Below are 26323 nucleotides of genomic sequence, written 5' to 3'. Positions count from 1 at the left end.
TACTCGGGGAAGTTCCTCAACCCATGACGCGCCTGACTCTTGTACACGTTTCTTCAGACCCGAGAGGATTACCTTATTGGCCGACTCTGCCTGGCCATTGGATTGTGGATGTTCGACCGACGTGAACGCCATTCGGATACCGACCTCTTTGCAGAAATCACGAACCCTTGTGCTTGCAAACTGGGTTCCATTATCGGAAACAAGCATTTGAGGGACTCCGTACCTACACACCACATTCTTCCAGAGGAAAGCTCTTACTTTTTCTGCCGAGATGGTCGCCACTGGTTCCGCCTCGATCCATTTACTGAAGTAGTCGACCGCCACTATCAAGAATTTCAGTTGCCTTATTGCAATCGGAAATGGCCCGAGGATATCAATCCCCCACTTGTGGAAGGGCCATGGGGACAGAATTGAATGCAGTCGTTCAGCTGGGGAATGGAGCAAAGGGGCGTGTCTTTGGCATCCGTCGCACTTCTGGACCCAGTTGACGCAGTCGTTTTTTAGGGATGGCCAGAAGTATCCTGCTCGGGCGACTTTATACACTAGAGCTCGGCCTCCGATATGGCTTCCGCACATTCCACTGTGAATCTCATCCATCACTCTCTTTGCTTGTGGCATGGTGAGACACCTTAGGAGGGGAGAGCTGTAACCTCTTCGGTAAAGTCTCTCACTAATAACCACAAACCTGGCCGACTCTCTTTGTATCAGCGATGCTTGCCTTTTATCTTCTGGCAATTCCCCCCGAGTCAGGTACGCAATGTAAGGTGCCATCCACGAGTTGAGTTCCTCCTGGATGAAAAGAACACTCCCCTGTGGCTCATTTATGCTCGGCTGAGCTAAAGTTTCTTGGATGACCGATCGAGTGGCTCCCGGCTTCTTCGTGCTAGCTAACTTGGATAGGAGGTCTGCTCTCAAATTTTGCTCTCGCGGCACGTGGCTAAGTGTGAGTGCTCGGAAACTTTCCGATAAGAGTTTTACCCTCTCCAAGTACTTGGCCAGTTGAGGATCCTTGGCTTGGAAGGTTCCCGCCACTTGTCCGGTGATCAATTGGGAATCACTTCTGGCTGACAAACTCGTCGCACCCATCTCCTTGGCTAAACTCATTCATGCCAATAACGCCTCGTACTCGGCTTGGTTGTTGCTTGCCCTGAACTCAAACCGTAGTGACTGTTCTAGTAGGATTCCACCCGGGCCCTCCAAGACGATTCCAGCTCCGCTTCCTCCTATATTTGACGCACCGTCAACTGATAAAATCCATTGGGTTTCACCGACCGTGTCTTCCTTGGCTGTAGGGGTCAACTCCATTAGGAAGTCGGCCAATACCTGGGCTTTGATTGCTCCTCTCGGCTCATACTTGATGGAGAATTCAGAGAGCTCGACTGACCATTTCATCATTCTACCGGCCAGGTCGGGTTTTTGCAAGACTTGTCGAATCGGATGATCAGTACGAATTATCACCTCGTAACTCTGGAAGTAATGCCTCAATTTCCTCGCAGTGACCAGTATAGCGAGGGCTAGTTTTTCGATTCTCTGATATCTTGTCTCTGCTCCCTGCAAAACCCTGCTTACAAAGTAAATAGGAACTTGGGAAGCTTCACGCTCTTGAACCAGAACTGAACTGACAGCACGGTCGGACGCCGAGATGTATACCAACAAGGGCATGTCTAGTCGTGGTTTTGTTAAGATCGGCGGGGATGCTAACGACTTCTTGAGCTCGGAGAAGGCTTCTTCACACTCGGTTGTCCAAACGAACCGGTCATTCTTCCTCAGACATTGAAAAAGAGGCAGGGCTTTGTCAGCCGCTCTTGATATAAATCGGGAGAGAGAGGCCATCCTCCCCGTTAATTGTTGTACCTCCTTTACTGTAGAAGGGCTTCTCATGTCGATGATCGCCGAGCACTTGTCCGGGTTCGCTTCAATGCCGCGGTGAGTTAACAGGAACCCGAGGAACTTTCCCGCCTGGACGCCGAAAGAGCACTTCTCCGGGTTCAGTTTCAGCTGGAACTTGCCGATGGTATCGAACAATTCCTGCAAGTCGCCAAAGTGCTGACTGACGCTTTCCGACTTCACCACCATGTCGTCTACATAAGCTTCCACATTCCGACCGAGCTGATTCACAAGGATTTTGTCCATCAGTCGCTGATAAGTCGCCCCTGCGTTCTTCAGACCGAACGGCATGACTCTGTAGCAGAAATTGGCCTGATCCGCTATGAAGGCGGTCTTGTCCTCATCTGCGGGATGCATTCGGATCTGATTGTACCCCGAGTATGCATCCATGAAGCTTAGTAACTCGTATCCCGACGCACCATCCACCAGGCAGTCTATGTTCGGCAGCGGGTACGAGTCTTTTGGGCAGGCCTTATTAAGGTCGGTGAAGTCCGTACACATTCGCCATTTCCCACTGCTCTTGCGCACCATGACTACGTTTGCCAACCAGGTCGGGTATTGGATTTCCCGAATGTGTCTTGCCATCAGTAGTTTCTGCGTCTCTTCCGCGATAGCCCTTCGCTTCTCCTCGCCGACTTTCCTTCTCTTCTGAATTACTGCCTTTGCACTAGGGTCTATGGCCAACTTGTGACACAAAAAGTTTGGATCAATTCCAGGCATGTCGCTGGAATGCCATGCGAATGCCAAGACATTATCCTTCAAGACCCTCACTAATTTCTCCTCATCTTCTGGAGTCAAAGAGGTGCCTATCTTTACGTTTCTCCCTTCCATTACCTCCACTTCCTTGACGTCTTCGGCTGGGGCGGGTCGGTGGTCAAACTGACCCATTCTGGGATCTAGCTCGACGGAATGGACCCCCCTCTGTGCCTGCTTAGTGTACAGTCGTCTTCGTGTCTTCAAACTATCCCCATAGCATTTTCGAGCGACCTCCTGGTCCACCCTGAGGACCCCTACAGTACCATTTGGCAACGGGTACTTTAGCTTCAGATGGGGGGTAGACACGACCGCTCCCAGCTTGTTCAAAGTCGGCCTGCCGATCAGTATACTATACGACGACTGAGCGTCGACAACCAAGTACCGAACAACCACCGTCTTCATCTGAGCTCCTTGGCCGAAGGTCGTCTCCAAATCGGCGTATCCCCTTGCGATGACTTGGTCCCCTGCAAAACCCACTAGAGTCCCTGCATAAGGAATTAGTCGGTCGTTAGGAATTTTCATTCCCTCAAAAGTTTCCCAGAATAAAATATCCGCGGAACTTCCCTGGTCAATCAACACGCGCTTCACATTGTACCCCATGACGATCGCCGACACGACGATGGGGTCATCTTCATGAGGCGCTACTCCTTCGTAATCCGAATCCGAGAATGAAATCTCAGGCTGAGACGGTCGCCTGAATTCCGAAACTGTTAGTACCGACCGAGTGTACCTCTTTCGGGCAGCAGAAGTAGACCCCCCCCGGCAAAACCTCCTGCTATGGTGTTGAAATCCCCATGAATGGGCTGCTGATGAGCTTCCGAGACCTTTGCAGTGGAATCTCTGGGAGGAGATCTCTCTCTACGTCTATCCCTCCTTGCGTCGTCATGTGTGCGTTTAGACCGCCTGTCGGACGACCCTCCTTCTTGTTTTCTCGCCACAAACTCCCTCAGTCGTCCCTCCTTGATCAGGCGTTCGATCTGTCTTCCTAAGACGAAGCAGTTTTCTGTGGAATGTCCGTGAGCCCTATGGAACTCACACCAATCGGTTTTCGAGGGCCCCAGCTGACGCTCCGTCGCCTCTGGAAACTCAAAAAACGATGCATTGTTGACATCGTGAAGTATTTGTCGCCTAGGAACAGTAAGTGGAGTGAACTTTTCTTCCTCATTGTTGCGCCTCCATTCGCCCCTTGCCCGACTACCCTGTTCGGTCTGCCTGTAATTACTTTCCTTCCTGCTGTATTGGTCATGTCGTTTACTCCAGTCTGAGCGCGGTCGAAGATGCTTGTTTCCCTCCTTATTGCTGCTCCCTGCTTCTCGGTTCTCGGCCGCCCTTTTAATGATCTGATTCTCCTCCGTTTTGATGTGGCTCAGAGCGAAAGCCCTCACCTCCGACATCGTTTGACAGTTCGCTCTTTCGAGAGCGATGTCGAAAGCTCCCGATCTCAAACCTTTCTGAAATACAATGACCGCCATCTTCTCGTCCAACGATGCCACCCTCAGCGCGGTCTCGTTGAACCTTCGCAGGAAATCCTTCAGTGACTCCTCGCGTTGCTGCCTTAGGTCGAACAAGTCCGACGTGATCGGTGGCTTCTTCTTGTTAGCGGCGAATTGCGCCATGAAGAGCCGACTAAACACGTCAAAGTCGGTGATTGACCTGTCCGGGAGTCCGCTGAACCAGTCCAGCGCTGCCTTCTTGAGCGTGCCCATGAATAACTTGCACCGCGCTTCCATGCTTCCTCCACAGATCAGCATTTGAGCTCGGAAGTCCATCAAATGCTGATCGGGGTCCTGGGTCCCGTCGAAGGGCTCCACTTGGGGTGTGCGAAGATCCCTGGGAATGATCTCGGCCTCTATGGCTTCCGAAAAAGGTCGAAAATCCCTAGGGACTTCCATCATGACATCCTCCTCTACCGTCCTGACACTAGCTTCCAACCTGGCCTCCATCCCATCCGCTCGTCTCCTGAGCTCCTCATTCTCACGTTGAATAGCCTCCTCTCTCTCCCTGGAGCGCGCGTTCTCTTCCCTTAAGCCGTTGATCATGGCCATCATCTCCTCCATTGTAGGAGGTTGTGCATTGTTGTGGTTGCCGCCTCTCACCATGGTAGTCCGTTGGTTCTTCTCTGTGATTCGGGGCGTAGGAGCAGTTTTACCGTAGCCCCACGGTGGGCGCCAAAATGTTCCGGTCACGGGGTGCGCTAGGGTTTTTCCTAGGTCAAGCCGCGAAGCCAGAGCATTCAAAAGTGTAATCTGCCCTCTCAACTCTAGGGTTTTGGGTTTTATGGCACGTCGTTCATGGGCCTTTTGGGCCCCGAGAATGAAGGGATTTTCCTAACCGCTCTTATCTTGATGGTGCGGGGTTGAAAGGAACAAGTGTAGTCGGGTTCTGACCGACTAGGTTCATACCGAGGACCCAGTCGGGTTAATGCCGAGTGGTCTCCTCAGTCCTTACAGGTGAGAGGATTCTAAACTGGACTCAAATTGCCTAGTCGGATTCCGACCGAAGGGACTCACCTCAAACGCTCTATCGAGTCATCACCGACCTCGAGGTGTTACAAGGTAGGATCGGGTTGTAGGTCATCTCGGATATCACCCGAGACAGTACAGTATCCAAATAAACTTTAACTTACTGTATTTGCGTTTAGGATTTAGGATTTAGCGAAAAATTATTATGCTTAATATCAAGCTTAGAATAATTATTGTTATTATTGTGTTTAAAGTCATTCTCTTCACTTAGCACAAAAAAGAAAGAGAGCTAAACTAAATTAAAAATTTATAACATTTAAAATAATAAAAACATAATTAAGTTTATATTAGAAAATAAATTTCTTATATTTATTATTATTAAACTCAAATAATATTTTTGTACCCAAACAATTTTTTTTTTGTGAATCCCAAACATATAAATATATGTATATATTTATGTTTCATGGAATATAAAAATTTTATATGGAAAGGCACGTGTATAACACACCATAATAATTTAACAAAATATGCATTGTTTAGTAATTTGGTACGTTGGGCACAGATAATGGATCGAATTAAATATAGATGTATAGATGCAGATCCAGCTCCAAAAAATTCAAACCTGGTGGGTGGGCACGTTTCATGTTCAGAGTCAAATTCTGAATTTGACGTTTGGACGCATCCCATGAAAATGAAAACGAAAACGAAAACGGGTCAATTTCGAAGTTCCCATGACCAAACTTAGTATATAGGATTTATCGTAACGCTGAAATATGTGCATCTTTCGAACAACACAATCGATTCGCACGATTAAAATAGCACCCACCAAACGTATCCTACGGAGTAAAAGGACGTCACATATTTCTTTAAGTGTTTAGTTTAATTTATTTATTTAACTAAATAAATAAGTTTAAATTTGAAATCAAATTTATTTATCTGAATGAGTTATTTTAAAATTTCTAAGTTTATTATTATAGCATATGAATAATTTGTATATATAAATTATTTAAACTATTGTAAATTTTAAGTTACATTTAATTAGACAACTATAATTTCTCATGTATGATTTTATTTTACTTTATTTGTATGTCTACTTTCATTTTTATATTTTTAGAATACTAAATAAACTTACAAAATAATCCAATTTTTTTTAAAAAAAATAAATAATGAAATTATAAATAAGTTGAATTTAAGGGGTACAACACGTGAGTTGTTACATCAGCTGGTACCAAGTTTGATTTTGATCGATAAAAAAATAAATTAAATTGTAGTTTTGTATTTTTAAAAAGTCAAGTTTAATTTTTAATTATGCTCAATTTAAATAATAAACTAGACTTAAACAATATGTCCTTTCAAAAGTTTTATTTAAATTTTAAACAATCAATTATAGTCGACCTTTGCATATATATATATTTTTTTATACATATAATTCAATTTATTTTAAAAACACATATTTCTACTATTATTTTTTTTTTTGAAAATTTAATGAAACGTAATTGTGATCAAAAGCATTAAATGCCAAATATGGAAATTCCATTCAACGTAAATTTAAAGGAATTTAATTTCCCTTCCCAACTAATGACAAAGTCTAATACAATAATTAAATTGGAACCCTAACCATCGAGGAAAATTAACAAAAGAGTAACGCTAACCATACAACATAAATTGTTTTCTACTCCGTAATAGCAAGCTCCCATTGTGCGTAAATTTAAATTTGAATAAAATTTCTAAAATCAAATTTATAAATATTTAAAAATATAAAAACATATGATTACTTTATGTAAAATTTAAAAAACTTACATAATGAAACTAAAAAAGAGAAATTAAAAATAACATATAAATTCAAACTTTTTTATTATTAGTATAGATGTATATCGAGTGTCAATCTCAAATCAAATCGTAATAAAGTAATGTATCAAACGAACTTTACTATGAAAATAATTATTTATTAATGAACCTAATTTTTTGTAATATTTCAGAATCACAAATTTTCAAATGTTAGATCATGGACCATGCCTATCGAAACTCACTAGGTCAGCCAACTCCACGCTTAGCCTAGATGCCCTAAATCAACACATTTATTTTTGAGGACTTAATAGAAGCTTCTCATTTTGTCAATTCTATCTTCTAATTCAAACTAATATTAAATTCAGCGTCCGAATCTTTATATATAACACGTTGCATTATTATGGAACACATAGTTTGAACAGAAGGATTATTGCATCTAATAAAATCATGTCAAACGAGATCATTACTTTTGTGAATTTTTTTTTATAAAACAATCTTGTTCAACACACTGTATGTATAGCACTTTAATTTATTAGAAATTTAAACATGAATTTACTATGTTGTAAAAAATTAGCTCTCTCCGTTAGATCTGATCTGTTGGTGGGTTCCTGTTAGTCAAAAGGTTTTGACAAATTAATTAAAATTAAAAATAAATAAATAATTTGTAAAATTACTTCTAGATCGCAAGACCTAATTAGGCTCAGTGATGAAGCCGCCATACATGACTATAACTCACGAGACATAAAGAAATTTATGTTCTTCTAAACGAGAAAATTGATTTTCGTGTTCATTAAAAAGACAATTCTGCATAAAACTTTTTGTTGCCTTTTCTTCGGTTAGAGTAAGCAAAATTCAAGAGTACGAAATCAATGAATACTTTTTTAAGAAAAATAAAAACTAAAACGTTTATTTCGTAAATAATAAGTGATACAAATGAAATAGAAAAAGAAAATAATTAATTAATATCAAATATATGCATCAAAATTCAAAAGAGACATTAAGTTTATAGTTTTATATATATCTACTATTATATATATATATATATATAATATTTTTAAAACCAGTTTGAATAAAAATAAATATGTTTACAATATTAATACAATAAAATAAATATAATTAAATACATGTATATTGATTATAATAAGCAGTAGCAATTAAAATGTATAAATAAAAGAGATAAATTATAATGTATAAAATTGTAAATCAAATTTGGAATTTTTTACAAACACAAACATAGGTCAACTCCACAAATCAAAATTGTAAATTTAAAGAAGTGAAAACCAAGAAAAAAAAAAGAAGGGTGAAAAAATCACATGATAACTTGAAATACCTAGTCAAAAAGCTAAATATCCTTCACCTTGAAGAATAACAAAGATAACCAACAATAAGGGATAAAAAAAAAATAAATCTAAGTAAACAAAACTCTCAAATCAATTTTATTTTGATGGAGAAACAAGTGTGGGTTGCTTCTTGGAGGACATAAATTTTGGTATCTTCAAATTAATTTTGTGTAACAATCAAACAATACAACTATCCAATTCAGACCCACTAAAATGGATCATGGGTGACATGAAATTACATGGACGTTTAGACATCTTAAAAAGTTATTATAACTAAAAATATCGAATTTTAGGCTTTAAAAAAATCCATTAAACCGAATAGTTTGACTTATTTAAAATATAAAAATAATATTATATGTTATATAAATATATTAATTTATGATTAATATTTATATTTAATATATCTAGTTATTAATAGTAATATTTTAATATTTATGCTTAATAGTTTTTATATTTGTTGTAAAACATTCAAGTTCGTCAAAACTTAATCTGATTTAACCTATTCGCATATCTATTAGTACATATCTTATATTATTGTAATTTACATAAATATTTATTTTAAAAAAATATTATATATATATATATATATATATATATATATAACTACTCATATTATTCAAACTACCTAAACTTCTTACCACCGTGTCAATTCATGTGAATTTCTGATAACAATAAGATCAATGTATATTAATTTATATATGTATCGTAATAATATTTAATGTTAAGGAATAAAAATTAACAAATATTAAATATCAATGGTAAATATATATTAATAATACAACTTAATTAATACAAGCTAATGATATTAACATTTGTAATATATTAATAATATTCAATAATAATGAAATAAATAAATTAATATAATATTAATAATAGAAATTCATAAATACATGAAAATAATGTCAAAATTAATATTATTGAATAAAAATTTAAATGTTAAATTATTAATATATAGTACTAATATTTAATGCTAATGAATAAAAATTCACAAATATATAATATTAATATTAACTAATAATAATATAAATTAATAAATATATCCCAGTATAATTAAAAATAGTGTCAATGAATTAATATTGGAAAACACAAATTATTAAATATAAATAAGTATATATTTATTAATTATTAATAATTATCTAGTAATTTATATTAATATATACTAATTTATATTTACTAACTTAATTTATATTTGTTAATATTGATTTAGTAATATATACTCATAGCAAAATATTAGTAATTATAAATTAATAAATATTCTAATATATTCCTCAGAATATTATTTTAATCAGTTTAAAATAATAAAATAATATTTTTATCTTAATTAAAATTAATCTTAACTATTTTAATTAAAACATATATACGATGATCATAACTATATTAATTATTTCAAATTTGAATATATATATATATATATATATATATATATATATATATAAAATTTATACAAATACTAATGAGCTCTATTTCAATTGATTGAGTAGAGTATATAAATATTTTTAGGTACCAAATTCATTTTTCATAAATAAACAAAAATATTATGATACAAATTAATTTATAACTATTGATATTTTCTTTTGAAAACAGTGAAATTTAATTTTGAAATAACGAAAATTTTACATTAAAAGATATAAACAAGTTAATAAAAATTTCTAAAAATATTTCTTGAAGCAAAATAGCTGAAATTGCTATTATCATTGAAAAATTATGAAAATAATCTCTAAAAACAATTTTGTTGAGAATATTTACTCTAAGTTATATAATATAAAATCATATTTTAATAAAAATATTTATTTATATAATATTAAATCAAAAGTTTCAATATTTGAAAAAAAAAAAATGTTTTCCCAAATAGAGCCGGAGACCCGGAGTTGGTATGTTGGGCTTTAATTTACTACCTGCTGCCTCCGTCATCCACAACTAACCTCTTGCTTTAGATTCATAATTTTTCTTCTTGTATATATATTATTAAATGCTAATCTAAAAATAGTACTCTTTGTATTCGTAATGTATTTTTACAAAAATACAAAATAAAATAAAAGTGAGTATATAATAATAAAAGAATATAAGCAGTTTTTGATTAGTTATAATTATAAGGTATTTAAAAAAATTATAAAAAAATAATAATTTGGGTAGCTATGAAAATAAAATTCTAAAAAACACATGTATATTGAATGGGATCATTTTATGTATTAATTGTATAAATATTACTCTTGTAACATCGTGGATTTTATTAATTATTGTTGAGTGTATTAAAATATATTCTTATATTGATTTGTTGAGAAATTCTAAAAATTTAGAAATTCTTAGAAATTTTAGTTGTTTAGAAGTTTTTTTAAGTTGAGATCAAGTTCGACCTCTAGAAGAGGTATATAAGATCAATTTCTTAAGAAAGTTTGAGAGTATTTAGAATCTTGAGAGTTTTTTTTCTCTTTCTAATTCCTTGTTGAGTGCTCAGATTTTTTGGAATATAACTGATTTGTTGTGTTAAGATTCAAGGTGTTGGAGAATCAAAATTCCAGTTGTAGTTACCTTGCAGAGTTGGTCGGGAGACTCCATATGCTCATCCTCTTCTTTTCTGATTTGATTCTTAAAGGTAGGGAAAGTTAATATTAAATTCTTGTTGATTTTTTTTAATTTTTTTTTTTATGTAGTATGTTACTTAAACTACATTGAATTCGTGGCTGTGTTGTGATTGAAATAAAAATTTGGTGTGGTGAATTTTTGGGTTGTTTTGAGCATGATGAGGAAAATCAATGTTTTGATTACATGATTATTACATGTTTTTGTTCTGACTAGAAATGGAATGTTGGTGAAGTGTATATGCAATTTTTGGTATTGCATGTTGGATTTTTTCAAGTTTCAGATGCACATGAGCCAAATAGTGAATTTATTAAATGTAGATTTCATTGCCGTATCAACTTTATTTTAATATTTAAATATTCTTTTATTTTCTAGTTTTGTCAACTTTATCATATAATTTTTATAACTAAAAATATTTTGTTTTAATTTTTATATATACAAATTTTATTTTCTTTTAGTTTATATGATTTTATAAATTTTACTTTTTAATTTCTATTGAAATAAACTGTTAGGATTATAAAATAATACATATAAATACTAAATGATAAAATTAATAAAATTACAAAGATTAAAAAATAATTAAATTTTAAATGCTTAATTTATTTATTTTTATTTAAAATATAATCTAAATAATATTCTAAAAACCGATGACAAATACTAATTTACACTTATATAACAAAATTTATACTAATCAATGTCACTTCCTATACAATGCAACATTGTTATTTTAACGATACAATTTTCTCATAAAAAAATATTATTTTTAAATAATGTAATATTATTATTTTTTATCCAATTAAAAATATTAACATTAGTTTATTATACATGTGACAATAAAAATTATACATCGATTAGTAAAATATTAGTTTTATACTTTTTTTTACTATCATTAATAAATAAATAATGTCATATCATTTTTAACAAATATTTTTTTCTATAATAAATAAAATAATTAATGTTTTTTTAAAAAAATAAAGTTATATATCATTATTTTGAAATCCTGATATTAGCATTAGGTATAAAATAATTAAAAAAAGAAAGTAAAAAAGCAATAAGAAAGAGAGTTTAAAATGCGATACTGTATCTGTATCTATATCCACGTGGGGCCATCACATGGAGTTGAAGATGACAGACAGAGGTTGTGACTTGTGAGAGGTAAACAAATATCGGAATCAGAATGCAGAGCGAAGCAGCCTCCGTCACCGTCGCTATCTCCAAATACCCTTCCCGTTTCTCCCATTCATCACACCTCCGTTGACTTTTTCCAATTTTCGCTTCTCCGACACAATCGCGCGCCAAACGTTACTCTCCCAGGTTGCCACCAACACTCTCTCATCGTTTTCTCCCAATTTCCTTCCCTTTCACTCCGCTTACTCGAATCTGCATTCTTTAAGTTCCATTTGCCGATAATACGAATCTCCTATGGATTTTCGAATCTGAGCCCCGGATATTATTAGCCTCTCATCAGTTTCGATATTAACATCACTTTCTGCGTGCTTTTTTTTTTTTTTTTGTTTCCGCAAATATAGGGGTTTTATTTATTTATTTTATAGAGGGATAAAACAGCGATTCTGTTGCTGTTTCAAACTTGTGGAACCGGTAATTGAACTAGCTAGACCTTGGGGGTAATGGTGCGATTTATAATTTATTTAGCCTATTATATTTGTGGTTGAATCGTGATTGACTCTATAATGTTTGAATTTGAAATAGAGCCGGATCTAAGTCCGACCACCTTTACAATTTGGTGGAAATTTGTGATTTCAGAAAATTTCTCCACAGTAAAAGAGAAGCAACTTGACTTAAACATAGGAAGTGTAGTGTTTTTCTTTTAACTTAAAGGTGCTTCATGAATCTAATTTTAGAAGATACTCTTCATAAGCGTGTGGATGCTGTTAGCTTGTCTCCTGGAATTTTTATTTTTGAATTTTGTACGGACAAGGGTGAGATATCATGACAATTTGTACCAATAGGGATTTGAATATTTATAACTATGCTTGATTGTAAAAAATATCAGGGAAATTGAAAAAATAATGATTATTATTTTTTTTTTTTTTGCTGAACACATTCCTATTATATGGGCAACATTTTCAGCTTGGGGACTCTGATCACCCCACCCCACCCAATTGCTAAAATGTGGTTTGCCGTTACTTTTTGTGTTTCAGTTCTTTGTCTGCAGTTCCTGATTTTTTGTATTATTCTATTTGTTAAAGTTTTATATTAATAGGGATAGGAATATAACAATAAGTAGATAAATTATAAAATACTATTATGTCTATAATAAAATTTTATTATAACATCGCTGAAACTTTGGTTTTCAACTGAGCCGAATGGTTTTGTGTAGTCCATGTAGCTGACCTAACTGTGTAGGATAAGGTTTTTGTTGATGTTTTACAACAACTCATGCTCACTTCTGTTGATTCTCTCTTTGATTTAAGATTTCTGTTTCGTGTTATTTTTATACTAATTTTATATATTGTATTCTAGCCATGTTATGGCCTATAATTTTATTTGTATTGCTATATTTGTGTTGTGTCACATCTGTGCACCATATTGTATGTGTTTGTCTTGTGTCATATCTAAATCTGTGCTTTCTAGGTTTCATATGAATAGAAAATTGCATTATTTAAATTTACAACCATCCTCTAATAGATTTTTTTAACTGATAAAATAACTATCTTGAGTAGCTATTAATGAAAGTCGACATTTTAACAAATAACCAAGGTCAAAAAATATCTCATGAATTCACTTGGCCCCCACAAAGTTTAGCTGACATAATTTCATTGAATTGTATACATTTTGTTGTTATAGTTAGTTGTCATTGTTTGCAGCTTGTAATTATACGAGAATAACAGCTTGTCTGCCTGATGAGCTATTGGATGAAAATGTAGCTTTGTGTCTAGCTCTCTGGTATGCTGTAATTATTTAGAAGGTGGGTAATTACTTAGATAAATTGCTATTGACTTTTGCAGTATTCTTCTTGACCTTTATAGAGTCAATACAAGACCAACATGAGTGTGGATCCAAAGAAAACCACCTCTAACGGCCAGGATAAAATGTTAACATCACAAGAACAGCAAGCATTGGTATGTGCTTTAATTTTGTTTCCTTGGTGTATCCATAATACTCTCATGTTCTTTTGAAACACGGCATTTGTAAATGTTAAACTGCAACCTTTCGAGCAAAGGAGCATTGTAGCTCATAATAATTTGCATCCTTTTAGATCATTGAGGTGAGAAGGTTGGTTGGGCCACAATCTGGTAAGGCATCCATTTTTTGTTCCGATGCTTGCATCTCAAGGTATTTGAGGGCACGAAATTGGAATGTCAAGAAGGCAGCCAAAATGTTGAAGCTGACCCTGAAATGGAGACAAGAATACAAACCAGAAGAGATCCGCTGGGTGAGTAGTTGCCTTCAGTAATTTTTGCATGACTTTTGAGACATAATGCATATAGCAGGGCAGGGATGTATCCTTGTTATTGCTATTTCTACCTTGGTATTTCTATATAGCTTGGTTAACCTTAGTATTCCCTTGTTTACACTCCTCTCTTAGGAGTAGTTGAGGGTGAATCTGAATAAACGTTAAGTGTTCTTAATTTGATCCATTGGCCTTGTTTGGCTATATCTGATCAATATCCTACCTGAACTACCAGCATCTGAATATCATATTGTCTTCAGACTTTTTATCAGAGTTCTTATGACCCATTTAATTACTGACTCACCTGGAGTGATTGTGATCTGAACATTTATGTCAAACCATCACTCTTTCTGGAATTATCTTTTGAGTAAAAATTAATTTATGTGTATCTTTTACTGATGCAGGAAGATGTTGCTCAGGAAGCAGAGACAGGAAAAATCTATAGAACAAATTACATTGACAAGCGTGGGAGAACAGTCCTAGTAATGAGACCTAGTCGCCAGGTATCTTCTGAAAATGACTTTTAACTTCTAGCATGTTTATTTATCCAAGTCGGATGTCTAGTGTAGTAGTGTTTGCTTAGAAGTTAGAATAAGTGAAAATGGAAGAACGAGAATGAGGGATATAATTAAACATATTTTGTCCACCTACCTTCTGTTAGGAATTCAGAGTAGAAAATAGAAGAAAAGGAAGATGGTATTTCTTGATTGCAAAAGAACAAAAAATAGGAGAGATAACTCTCCTTCCAAGGGTTTTCTCTTCACAAAGGATTTCTCCTATCACAAAGAGTTAATGTTCAATCTACAATTGAATCTGAATGAATTGCAGTCCTCCTATTTATTTATGTAACTAACTCACAATAACCAAGTAATATTGAAGCTATCCTAAATAACTCTCCCTTCTCAAAGTCCTTAACACCTTTCAAAACTGAATCTAGATCACTTCCAACCCTTATCTTAAGAGAGGAGAATAAGGAGTATTTTGACCATATTCCTAGTTAATGTAGAATATCTTAAGATGCCCCCCTTCCTCCCTCTCATGCCTAGTATTAGACATCTAGAGCATGAGCTGGACATTTGTAGGTGATCCAACTTGAAGACTGAAAGAAACCAATCAGACCTAAAGTAGGACTTCATTTGGAGTAAAGTTTGTGAGATTGGACATATGCAATTGGCCCATCTTCAAGACTAGAGACGCTTTGATATCATATTAGAAATAGGTGGAACCTAACATTATTACATTATTTCCAACAGAAAGAACTCTTTTGCTCCTTGCTTTGACACTGAAGTCAGATTTGATGGATTATACCTGCATAGCTGGTTAAAATCTTGTTATTGCTTTTGTTGAGGAATGTTATCCATGTTTCTAAATTTTTTCTTCTTTTTTTGGGTGCAGAACTCAAAATCAACAAAAGGACAAATTAAATATTTGGTATATTGCATGGAGAATGCTATTTTAAATCTTCCACCAGAACAGGAACAGATGGTCTGGCTGATTGACTTCCAGGGTTTCAATATGTCTCATATATCAATAAAGGTGACACGTGAAACTGCTCATGTATTACAAGAACATTATCCTGAACGGTTGGGTCTAGCAATACTGTACAATGCACCAAAGTTCTTTGAACCATTTTTCACGGTAACTAAAATTTTTTCCTGTCTCACATTTATCCTTCAATATCTTTTTGCTGCTGTATATATTCGTATCGTCTTTATGATGTGTTAAATGAAGCTGCTACATAATGTTCTAAGTTTGAACTCGGGTGTTATAATTGTAATTTCGATAGATAAAAAAAGAATGATGCCCAAGTTGATAATGTGTTTCTACTATTTTTAGATCCTAGGCTAGATTGGGTCTAAATGATTTTCGTTCTTGAGAAACTTCCAATGTTTCAGGTGTATTTTAGCCACTCAAGATGAGATTGAAATTGTAGTCCACTTGGCCCAGAATTGAAGCTCTGGATCCAAGCTTTCTTTCCTTTTGCCCCCCTAGTTTTCTCGTCTCCCTACGTGTTTGTGTCAAGGACTGGATACACGTTTTCATCTTTTTTCATTTTATTTTTTATTTTTTCAAACCTGTTTCTTTACGTTTAATGAGACAGTAATGATACTAAAAAGTTAAAAGTACACTATTTATTTACTTATTATCACTTTGCCACTGTCATAAGAATGCGTGTACTGGTTTCTAGATCTGCATGACAACAATAAGGGTAATTTATGGTTTTTGCCTCTTAACTAGTGTTTATTTTTAGATGCTAATAATTCTGATCATTAATCTCGTACCATTTTCTGATAGAAAAACATGTATTGCTGCAGATGGTAAAGCCCATATTAGAGCCCAAGACTTATAACAAAGTCAAATTCGGTTACTCTGATGATCAGAACACCAAGAAGATTATGGAGGATTTGTTTGATTTTGATCATCTTGAATCTGCATTTGGTGGGAAAGATGATTCAGGATTTGACATAAATAAATATGCTGAGAGAATGAGAGAGGATGACAAGAAGATTCCCTCTTTCTGGACAAGGGAAAATTCTCCATCATCAGTCCCAAATAATGCTCCTCCTTCTTTAGATTCAATTAGGTTAGACTCAGATACTGATGCTTCTGACAATGAGAAAATAGAATCTTCCCCTGACCCTGTGATGGGCACAGATATCGTTAACCCTGATCAGAAAATCTTGGTTAGTGAAGCAGAAAGAAAGGGCAGTGCAGATGTGCATTAGAATGAGAAAATTACATACCTGAGCCTTTAAAATAATAAACAGGCACTGAGGTAGCAAGATGCTGTGACATTCTTATTTTGAAGTTAGAATCAAGAATCAAGAGACTTTTTGTTAACTTGATGTTGGATTTATCATGATCACAGATGTTTTTGCCTTGTGAATTATAGCTTTTAACATGTAAAAGGGCATGGAACTCTTGCTTATGTATCCAGATCCAGCAGTGTTTTGCTACTATTGTGGTGGACAATTAATTTTTTCCCTCCCTCATGGATGGAAGAATGGTTTTAGTTATTTATAGCAAGCAGGTTCATCTTACCCTTCTCCCAATATCATGCTTGTCTAGGGTAGGGTAGTAGGGTTTCATTTGTGACTTTGTTTCTTTAGAAAGATGCGCAAAGTAAAAAAGTGTTTTATAGAACATGAATGTCTGCCTCCCTTTTATTTCATTTATCTCTTCAAGGGTAGACTAGAAAGCGTGATAACATATACCATGTCTGAACGTAAACGAACTTAAATAATGTATCAGTTGCTATAATTTTAGCCTTCAGATATATTTGAATGGAAACTGTACAATTAAATATTATGGAGGAAATTAACGTTGATATTTTAATGAATTAAGTGTGTATCTAATAGGGATATATTTATTTTAAGAGTTTAAATTTACTCTAATCATTAATTTATATTTTGTATCAAATTTTGACAATTTTACTATTGAATTAAAATTTCTTAATGCATAGATTAAGTTTAGAAATTTTTTTAAAAATTAAAAATTATTTGGTATTTTATTTTTGCTAATTTAAATCAACATATAAAATATTTTTATGATTATAAGTCAATTTAAATTAATGAAATGAAATATTTTTATAGTATCAAGAGCTTTTAATTTAACAGTTAGGTCGTTAAAGTTTGATGTAGAATGAGTTATTGAGTAGAATAAGTCTAGGTAAAATAATGAGAATTAAGTGAATATTTTCTTTCTTTCTCTCTCTTTTTCCCTCTCTCTCTCTCCATATATATATATATATATATATATATATATATATATGTGTGTGTGTGTGTGTGTGTGTGGAGTACAATGAGATCATGATTTATTATGAGAGATTATTACGAGAGACGAGGAGGCTAAATAAATTTTTTTAAAATAATATATAAGAATAATTTTATGTTGAGATTAAAATTTAATTTTAAATATTCACTTATAAGATTATTATCATTGTTATCTTTATTATTATTATTGTCACTATCATTATTATTATCACTATCATTGTCACTGCTATTGTAATTATTATCACCACTTTTTTGTATCATAGGACAATGACGATGATGGTAATGGTGTTGGGTGGAGGTTGCTAGTATTATTACTACATGTGATAGTGACAAAGGTGTTAATAGTTGTATATGTGACATTAATAGATGAGTATTTATAATTAAATTTTAATTTTAACTATTAATTATTTTTATTTATATTTTAAAAGTTATAATTTAGTCTTTTTTAATTCTCATAATAAAACATGTGTTTATACATAGATACATTATCAATATTAGCAAACACATTCATCATCTATCTTGCCTTTTACCTGATATCACTACGAAACACCAATACACTTCATTTTACCCTTCATCCAATATATCTTCTTACAAACTTATTAAGAATAGTTCTAATCTAATACTACCTTGAATAAAGGTGATGTTATGCCTTAATATAACATTGACTTGGGGGTTACTGTTATGGAGAAGTTTCCAATTCTAACCATTTCATATAAAATTTGACGTCAATACGCCTAAACTAATTTTATTGTAACCATTCCGATATGGTTATAAGAAGATTGATTTAATTAAAGGTGAAGTATTTTAATCATAATTAGACCGACTTAATTACACTAAGATTAACTAGTACACACAAGACGTTAAGGCATTTCCAATGAAAGTAACTCATTTGAGTTGCTTCATGCATTGAAAAATGAAAAAAGTGGTTCCTAGTGTGCCATGTCAGCATTAAGTAACTCAAACACAAATTTACTCCAATGGTAAGAAACTTTAAGAAATTCAACTTTTAGAATTTTTTTCTAATCATTTATAAACCAAATTTAAATTTTTATTAAAAAAGATAATTGCACTACAATGAAAAAAAATAAATTACGAGAAAAAATACACAATAAGTAGATATTAAAAATAAAATAAAACAATAGTAAATACATAAATATTATACAAAATTAATTTTCATCATTATTATTTCCAAAACATTTCCAAATATGTTCAATAAAATTTGCTTGAAATCTGGTAAGGAACAGTTGCTTGAGGAAGCAACTCTCTCTCTTCTTCCAGCAACTCATGTTGCATGTCAGAGTCCTCGAATGACAAGAAACCGTAACTTGAGTTGTTTCACGGGACAAACAACTCCCATTAGAATTGCTGTTAGAAATTTTGCGATAAATTGATTAAATAGAATAACATTCTTTTTGTCTGTTACCTTTATGTATTATAAATATAAAAAGGGCTTGATGTTACATGTACACACTTATCCTTTCATCCTCATATTCTCATATTGTTACTTTGTTAAAAACACTCGGTTAACTGGGCACTAGTGAGTTTGTGGTTGACTACCATCGTCTAACCTTGTCATTCGAATATTATTCTGGTGGAGTTGCAGTTCGCAATTTGCTCACGAAGGTGCAATATAATTTCTTTTATCTTCAAACTATTTGAATGATGCTTTCCCTTCTATTTTTTCCTATTTTATAGAATTTCTTTTTTCTTTTCATTTCCATTCATACTTAAACATTACAAATTAAGTAAAATAATATTCTTCTTTCAATATAATCTATTTCATATTCAAAGATAAAATTTGAATCTTAAATAATTTAATTAAAAAATATAAATCATTATTTCTTATGCTAATTAATATTGATATATGCGAATAAATTAAATAAAAGTATCAATATTATGGAAGAAAAAATCCTAACGTGATATCAGTCAAAAGTAATACCTTGGTTTTGAAAAGGGAATTTTTGAATCTGAGAAAAAAAAAATGTAAAGAATGTTAACCACTCAAACAGTCAAGAATGGTTAACTGTTTCAACAATAAACAGTGTGTTTGAGTTTACATTGTGTACCGTCTCGGTCGTAGACCGATACATATTCTCGGCATATGTTCGATGCCGTTAAGATGTACACTCGGTTTAGCCTTCGCGCCTCACAGGCTCAAGGCTGGAAGGCAAGTGTACCGTCTCGGTCGTGGGCTGATCTGATCTCCTTAACGGTGATAGGACGTCAACAGCCCTATACTCGGAAATTACCCGACTTGGCAACCAGGCCCTAAAACCTCTCGCCTTATGGGCACTCGGAAATAAGGTGACCATGATTTCCTACTCGGTATTAACCCGATGTAGGGTTCAGTAAAAGCCTATTCGGTCATAGCCCGATTAGGCTTAGCGAGCTCGATTCCTCTTGCCTACCAGGGAACCACTCGGCACTTATCTCGTTGGATTTTCGGTATAGACCCTGTCGGTCGGACCCCGACTAAGCTCGTTCCCGTTGATCTCGCATCATCGTGATAAGAACGGTTAGGGAAATCCCTTGATCCTCGGGGTCTAAGAGGCCCACGAACAACGTACCATAAAGCCTGAAACCCTAGAGTTGAGACGGCAGAACACACTTTTGAATGCTCTGGCTTTGAGGCACGACCTAGGAAAAAACCCTAGTCCACCCCTTGGCCGGAACATTTTGGCGCCCACCGTGGGGCTACGGTGAAACTCTTCCTACGCCCCGAGTCTTACGAAAAAACCTACACTTTACCATGGCGAGAGGCGGCAACAACAACAACAACTCGCAACCCCCTACCATGGAGGAGATGATGGCCATGATCAATGGTTTAAGGGAGGACAATGCACGATCCAGGGAGAGAGAGGAGGCCATTCAACGCGAAAATGAGGAGATAAGGAGAAGAGCTGACGAGCTGCAGGCCAGAGTAGCGGCCAGTACTAGGACTGTTGAGGAGGACGTCATGTTGGAGGTCCCTAGGGACTTTCGACCATTTTCGGAGGCCATAGAGGCCGAGATGATCCCTAGGGATCATCGGATACCGCAGATCGAGCCTTTCGATGGAACGCAAGATCCCAGTCAGCACTTGACAGACTTCCGGGCTCAAATGTTAATCTGTGGAGGGAGCATGGAAGTCCGTTGCAAGTTGTTCATGGGCACTCTCAAGAAGGCGGCGCTCGACTGGTTTAGCGGTCTCCCGGATAGGGCGATCACTGATTTTGATGTTTTCAGCCGGCTCTTCATGGCGCAATTCGCTGCTAACAAAAAGAAGCCGCCGATCACATCGGATTTGTTCGACCTCAAACAGCAACGCGAGGAATCTCTTAAAGATTTCCTGCAAAGATTTAATGAGGTCGCTTTGAGGATAGCATCATTGGACGAGAAGATGGCGGTTATCGCATTCCAGAAAGGTCTGAGGTCTGGGGCTTTCGACATTGCACTCGAAAGAGCGAACTGTCAAACGATGTCGGAGGTAAGGGCTTTTGCTTTGAGCCACATCAAGACGGAGGAAAACCAGATTGTTAAAAGGGCGGCTGAGAACCGAGAAGCAGGCGGCAGCAATAAAGAGGGAAACAAACATCTCCGACCTCGGTCAGACTGGAATAAGCGACGCGACCGGTACAGTGCGAAGGAGGGCAATTACCGACAGGCCGATCATGGTGGTCGGTCAAGAGGCGAGTGGATGCGGGGCGATGAAGAAGAGAAGTTCACTCCACTCACTGTTCCCAGGAGACAGATACTCCACAATGTTAATAGTGCCTCGCTGTTTGAGTTCCCAGCGGTGACGGAGCGTCAGTTGGGCCCTTTCAAAACCGCGTGGTGTGAGTTTCACAGGACTCACGGGCACACAATTGAAAATTGTTTTGTTCTGGGAAGGCAGATAGAGCGGTTGCTCAAGGAGGGACGACTGAAGGAGTTCGTAGCGAAAAAACAGGAGGGAAGCTCGTCGGATAGGCGACCCAGGCGTACGCAAGATGACGCCGGGAGGGATAGGCGTAAAGAGAGAACTCCTCCCGGAGGCGTGCCAGCAAAACCGTCGGAAGCCCATCAGCAACCAATCCATGGGGATTTCAACACCGTAGCGGGGGGCTTTGCGGGCGGGGGAATTACCTCTTCTGCACGAAAAAGGTACACTCGGTCAGTGCTCACCTTATCGGAGTTCCGGCGACCTACTCAGCCAGTGATTTCGTTCTCGGACTCAGATTATGAGGGAGTGGCCCCTCATGAGGACGACCCCGTCGTCGTATCGGCGATCGTCATGGGGTACAACGTGAAGCGTGTATTGATTGACTAGGGAAGCTCCGCTGACATTTTATTTTGGGAAATTTTCGAGGGGATGAAGATACCTAACGAACGACTAATCCCTTATGCAGGAACTTTAGTGGGTTTTGCAGGAGACCAGTCATTGCAAGGGGATATACCGATCTGGAAACAACCTTTGGCCAGGGCGCTCAGATGAAGACGGTGGTTGTTCGGTATCTGGTGGTCAACGCGCAGTCATCCTATAGTATATTGATCGGCAGGCCGACCCTGAACAAGCTAGGAGCGGTGGTGTCTACTTCCCACCTGAAGGTGAAGTATCCGTTGCCGAATGGTACTGTGGGCACTCTCCGAGTGGACCAGGAGGTGGCTCGGAAATGCTATGGCGACAGTTTGAAGGCACGAAGACGACTGTATACGGCACAGGTGGAGCAGGAGGTCCACTCCATCGACCTAGACCCCAGAGTGAGCCATTTTGATCGCCGACCAGCCCCTGCGGAAGACATTAAGGAGGTGACATTGATGGAGGGAAAGAAGGTGAAGGTTGGTACATCCCTCAGTCAGGAGGATGCCGAGAAATTGGTTGAAGTGTTAAAGGCGAACGTGTCAGCATTCGCGTGGCACGTTAAAGATATGCCAGGAGTGGACCCCGATTTCATGTGCCACAAGCTAGCCATCGATCCACGCGCAAAACCCGTCATCGAAAAGAGGAGGAAGTTTGGTGAGGACAAGCGCAAAGCCATTGCTGAAGAAACCGACAAGTTGCTAACAGCAGGATTCGTCCGAGAAATACAATACCCGACTTGGCTTGCAAATGTTGTGATGGTACGAAAAAGTAGCGGAAAATGGAGAATGTGCACAGATTTCACCGATCTAAACAAGGCGTGCCCGAAGGATTCATACCCCCTATCGAATATAGACTGCCTTGTCGATGGTGCGTCGGGATACGAGTTGCTAAGTTTTATGGATGCGTATTCTGGTTACAATCAGATCCGAATGCACATAGCCGACGAGGATAAAACTGCGTTCATTGCTGACCAGGCCAACTATTGCTATAAGGTAATGCCTTTTGGATTGAAAAATGCAGGGGCAACGTATCAACGTCTGATGGACAAAGTGCTGGTGGATCAGTTGGGTAGGAACGTGGAGGCCTACGTGGACGACATGGTGGTAAAGTTAATGAGTTTGGACCGGCATATAGACGACCTGAGGGAATTGTTCGATACCATAGGAAAATACCAGCTTAAGTTGAACCCCGAGAAATGTTCCTTTGGAGTCCAAGCGGGAAAATTCCTGGTTTTTTGCTAACTCATCGCGGCATCGAGGCAAATCCTGACAAATGCTCGGCGATCATTAACATGAGGAGTCCTTCCACGATAAAGGAGGTGCAGCAGCTCACGGGAAGGATGGCTTCCTTATCACGTTTCCTTTCCAAGTCAGCCGATAAGGCGTTGCCGCTTTTCCAATGCTTAAAGAAGAACGACCGATTCGTCTGGGCAAACGAATGTGAGGAAGCCTTCTTAGAACTCAAAAGGTCGCTAGCATCGCCGCCGATACTGACGAAGCCGAAACTGAATCTTCCCTTGTTGGTTTACATATCGGCATCTGACCGAGCAGTCAGTGCAGTGTTGGTCCAAGAGCAGGAAGGCACCCAGGTACCGGTATACTTCGTGAGTCGAGTCCTACAAGGAGCAGAAACGAGGTATCAAAAGATTGAGAAATTGGCACTTGCGGTATCGGTGACTGCGCGGAAGCTAAGGCACTACTTCCAGAGCTATGAAGTGATTGTGCGTACGGACCATCCGATTAGACAAGTGCTACAGAAGCCAGACCTAGCGGGAAGAATGATGAAGTGGTCTATAGAACTATCGGGGCATTCAATTAAATATGAGCCGAGAGGAGCAATCAAAGCTCAAGCGCTAGCCGATTTTGTGATGGAGCTGACCGCGCCCGCCGATGAGGGAGAGGTCGGAGAAATGCAGTGGATCTTGTCAGTAGATGGGGCATCAAATCTCGGGGGAAGTGGAGCAGGAATCGTCTTGGAAGGACCGGGAGGAATTTTGTTGGAGTAGTCGTTGCGTTTTGAATTCCGAGCAAGTAACAATCAGGCCGAGTATGAGGCATTGTTGGCTGGTATGGCATTGGCAAAGGAAATGGGGGCGACAAGTTTGTCAGCACGAAGCGACTCTCAATTGATCACGGGGCAAGTAGCAGGCACTTTCCAAGCGAAGGACCCTCAACTGGCTAAGTACCTGGAAAAAGTTAAGTTTCTATTGGAGAATTTCCGAGAGTTCACGCTTAACCACGTTCCGCGAGAGCAGAACTCGAGAGCCGATCTCCTTTCCAAGCTGGCTAGCACGAAGAAGCCGGGAGCCACTCGATCGGTCATCCAGGAAACCTTAGCACAACCCAGTATTAATGAGCCTCAGGGGAGTGTTCTTTTCGTCCAAGAAGAGCTCGATTCGTGGATGGGACCGTACATTGCATACCTAACTCGGGGAGAATTGCCAGAGGACAAGAGAGAGGCTTCGCTGATACAGAGGGAGTCGACCAGGTTCGTGGTCATTAACGAAAGACTGTACCGAAGAGGATTTAGCTCTCCCCTGTTAAAGTGTTTGACTATGTCCCAAGCACAACGGGTGATGGACGAGATACATGGTGGAATGTGTGGGAGTCACATTGGAGGACGAGCATTGGTGTACAAAGTGGCGAGGGCAGGCTACTTCTGGCCGAGTCTGAGAAATGACTGCGTCAACTGGGTTCAGAAATGTGATGGATGTCAAAGGCACACAATCTTGCGTCACTCCCCGGCTGAACGACTTCACTCAATTCTGTCTCCCTGGCCATTCAACAAATGGGGCATCGACATCCTCGGTCCGTTCCCGATAGCCGTGAGACAGTTAAAATTCTTGATAGTGGCCGTGGAATATTTCAGCAAGTGGATCGAAGCGGAGCCGGTAGCGACCATTTCAGCAGAGAAGGTAAAGACGTTCTTATGGAAAAATGTTGTATGCAGATACGGTGTTCCTCAGGTGCTGGTATCGGATAACGGAACGCAATTTGCAAGTTCGAAAGTCCGCGAGTTCTACCGGGGGATTGGAATCCGAATGACGTTCACCTCTGTTGAGCATCCCCAATCTAATGGTCAGGCGGAGTCGGCTAACAAGATAATTCTAGCAGGGCTAAAAAAGCGTGTCCAAGACTCAGGCGCTTCTTGGGCGGAGGAGCTTCCCCGGGTACTATGGTCGTACCACACAACAGTGCATTCCTCGACCCAGGATACCCCTTTCAACTTAGTGTACGGGACGGACGCCATGATACCGATTGAAGTTGCGGAACCTTCGATACGTACTACGACTTTTTCGGAAGAAGAATCCGGCCAGGGAAGGCGAGTTGATTTGGACCTGATTGCTGAGACAAGAGAAAAAGCAAGGATAAATCAAGTGGCAGCCCATAGAAGAGCAGCTTTTAAGTACAACACGAAGGTTGTTCCGAGAGAGTTTGTGGTGGGAGATCTCGTTTTGAAGCGCGCTCAGGCGGCGCAAATGAGGAACAAGCTGTCAGCCAAGTGGGTCGGTCCTTACAAAGTTGATGATGTTGTTGGCAAAGGAGCGTACCTACTGAGGACCTTGGACGGAGGAATAATACCGAGGACGTGGATCGCGGCGAATTTACGTTTTTATTATAGCTGATCTCTTTGTATTAGGTGCACTCTTTTCCTAACTCAGTATTTTGTCCCCGTAAAAATGTGAGGGGTTTTTGCTGAGAAGGTTTTTAACGAGGCACCACATCTCAATCCTTAATAAATGTCTTCTCATTCATAATTTTCATGACTTTTAACATTTGCTATTTTGAAGATAAAACTCGTGATTGTCGGCAAAAGTCCGGCTGGGCGAGTATAAAAACTCGAAGAACTTGCCACTGGTCGGTAAAAATCCGACTGGCGCAAGTATAAAAAAACGAAGAACTTGTCATTGATCGGTAAAAATCCGACTGGCGCAAGTATAAAAACTCGAAGAACTTGTCACTGATCGGTAAAAATCCGACTGGCGCAAGTATAAAAAATCG

At 37.6% G+C, this 26323-nt stretch overlaps 2 protein-coding genes across 4 annotated transcripts; both read left to right on the top strand.

The window, feature by feature from the left end:
• Positions 1-11919: 11919 nt before the first annotated feature.
• Positions 11920-17269, top strand: LOC109805811 (uncharacterized). Of its 3 annotated transcripts, none has more exons than XM_020368032.3 (6): positions 11920-12127; positions 13804-13896; positions 14034-14210; positions 14633-14731; positions 15624-15866; positions 16544-17269. In XM_020368032.3, exons 2-6 carry the CDS (start codon positions 13822-13824, stop codon positions 16952-16954), a joined length of 1005 nt encoding a protein of 334 aa, XP_020223621.1. In that variant the 5' UTR covers positions 11920-12127; positions 13804-13821; the 3' UTR covers positions 16955-17269. The 3 variants fall into 3 exon arrangements, with proteins under 3 accessions (XP_020223621.1, XP_020223612.1, XP_020223631.1); XM_020368023.3 differs by having other exon boundaries at positions 13783-13896; XM_020368042.3 differs by lacking the exon at positions 11920-12127 and adding an exon at positions 12151-13720.
• Positions 17270-20795: 3526 nt separating this feature from the next.
• LOC145952176 (uncharacterized) lies at positions 20796-23563 on the top strand. Its single transcript, XM_083064399.1, has 2 exons — positions 20796-22258; positions 22369-23563. The coding sequence occupies exons 1-2, from the start codon at positions 20796-20798 to the stop codon at positions 23561-23563; spliced, it is 2658 nt and encodes an 885-aa protein (XP_082920525.1).
• The last annotated feature ends 2760 nt before the right edge of the window (positions 23564-26323 follow it).

Source organism: Cajanus cajan, chromosome 9 (assembly GCF_000230855.2).
Source record: "Cajanus cajan strain Asha chromosome 9, NIPB_CcT2T_4, whole genome shotgun sequence".
Taxonomy (NCBI): Eukaryota; Viridiplantae; Streptophyta; class Magnoliopsida; order Fabales; family Fabaceae; genus Cajanus; species Cajanus cajan.
The sequence above is the reverse complement of the archived record's forward strand: the minus strand, read 5'-3'. Positions and strand labels throughout refer to the sequence as shown.

Bases quoted from the DNA above. Each gene is read 5' to 3' on its own strand.
- LOC109805811 (XM_020368032.3), top strand. From the start codon at position 13,822: ATGAGTGTGGATCCAAAGAAAACCACCTCTAACGGCCAGGATAAAATG. The intron at 14,211-14,632 runs GTGAGTAGTTGC...TTACTGATGCAG, and splicing joins AACCAGAAGAGATCCGCTGG to GAAGATGTTGCTCAGGAAGC. The intron at 14,732-15,623 runs GTATCTTCTGAA...TTTTGGGTGCAG, and splicing joins TAATGAGACCTAGTCGCCAG to AACTCAAAATCAACAAAAGG.
- LOC145952176 (XM_083064399.1), top strand. From the start codon at position 20,796: ATGGAGGAGATGATGGCCATGATCAATGGTTTAAGGGAGGACAATGCA. The intron at 22,259-22,368 runs GTACAACGTGAA...TCCCTTATGCAG, and splicing joins GTATCGGCGATCGTCATGGG to GAACTTTAGTGGGTTTTGCA.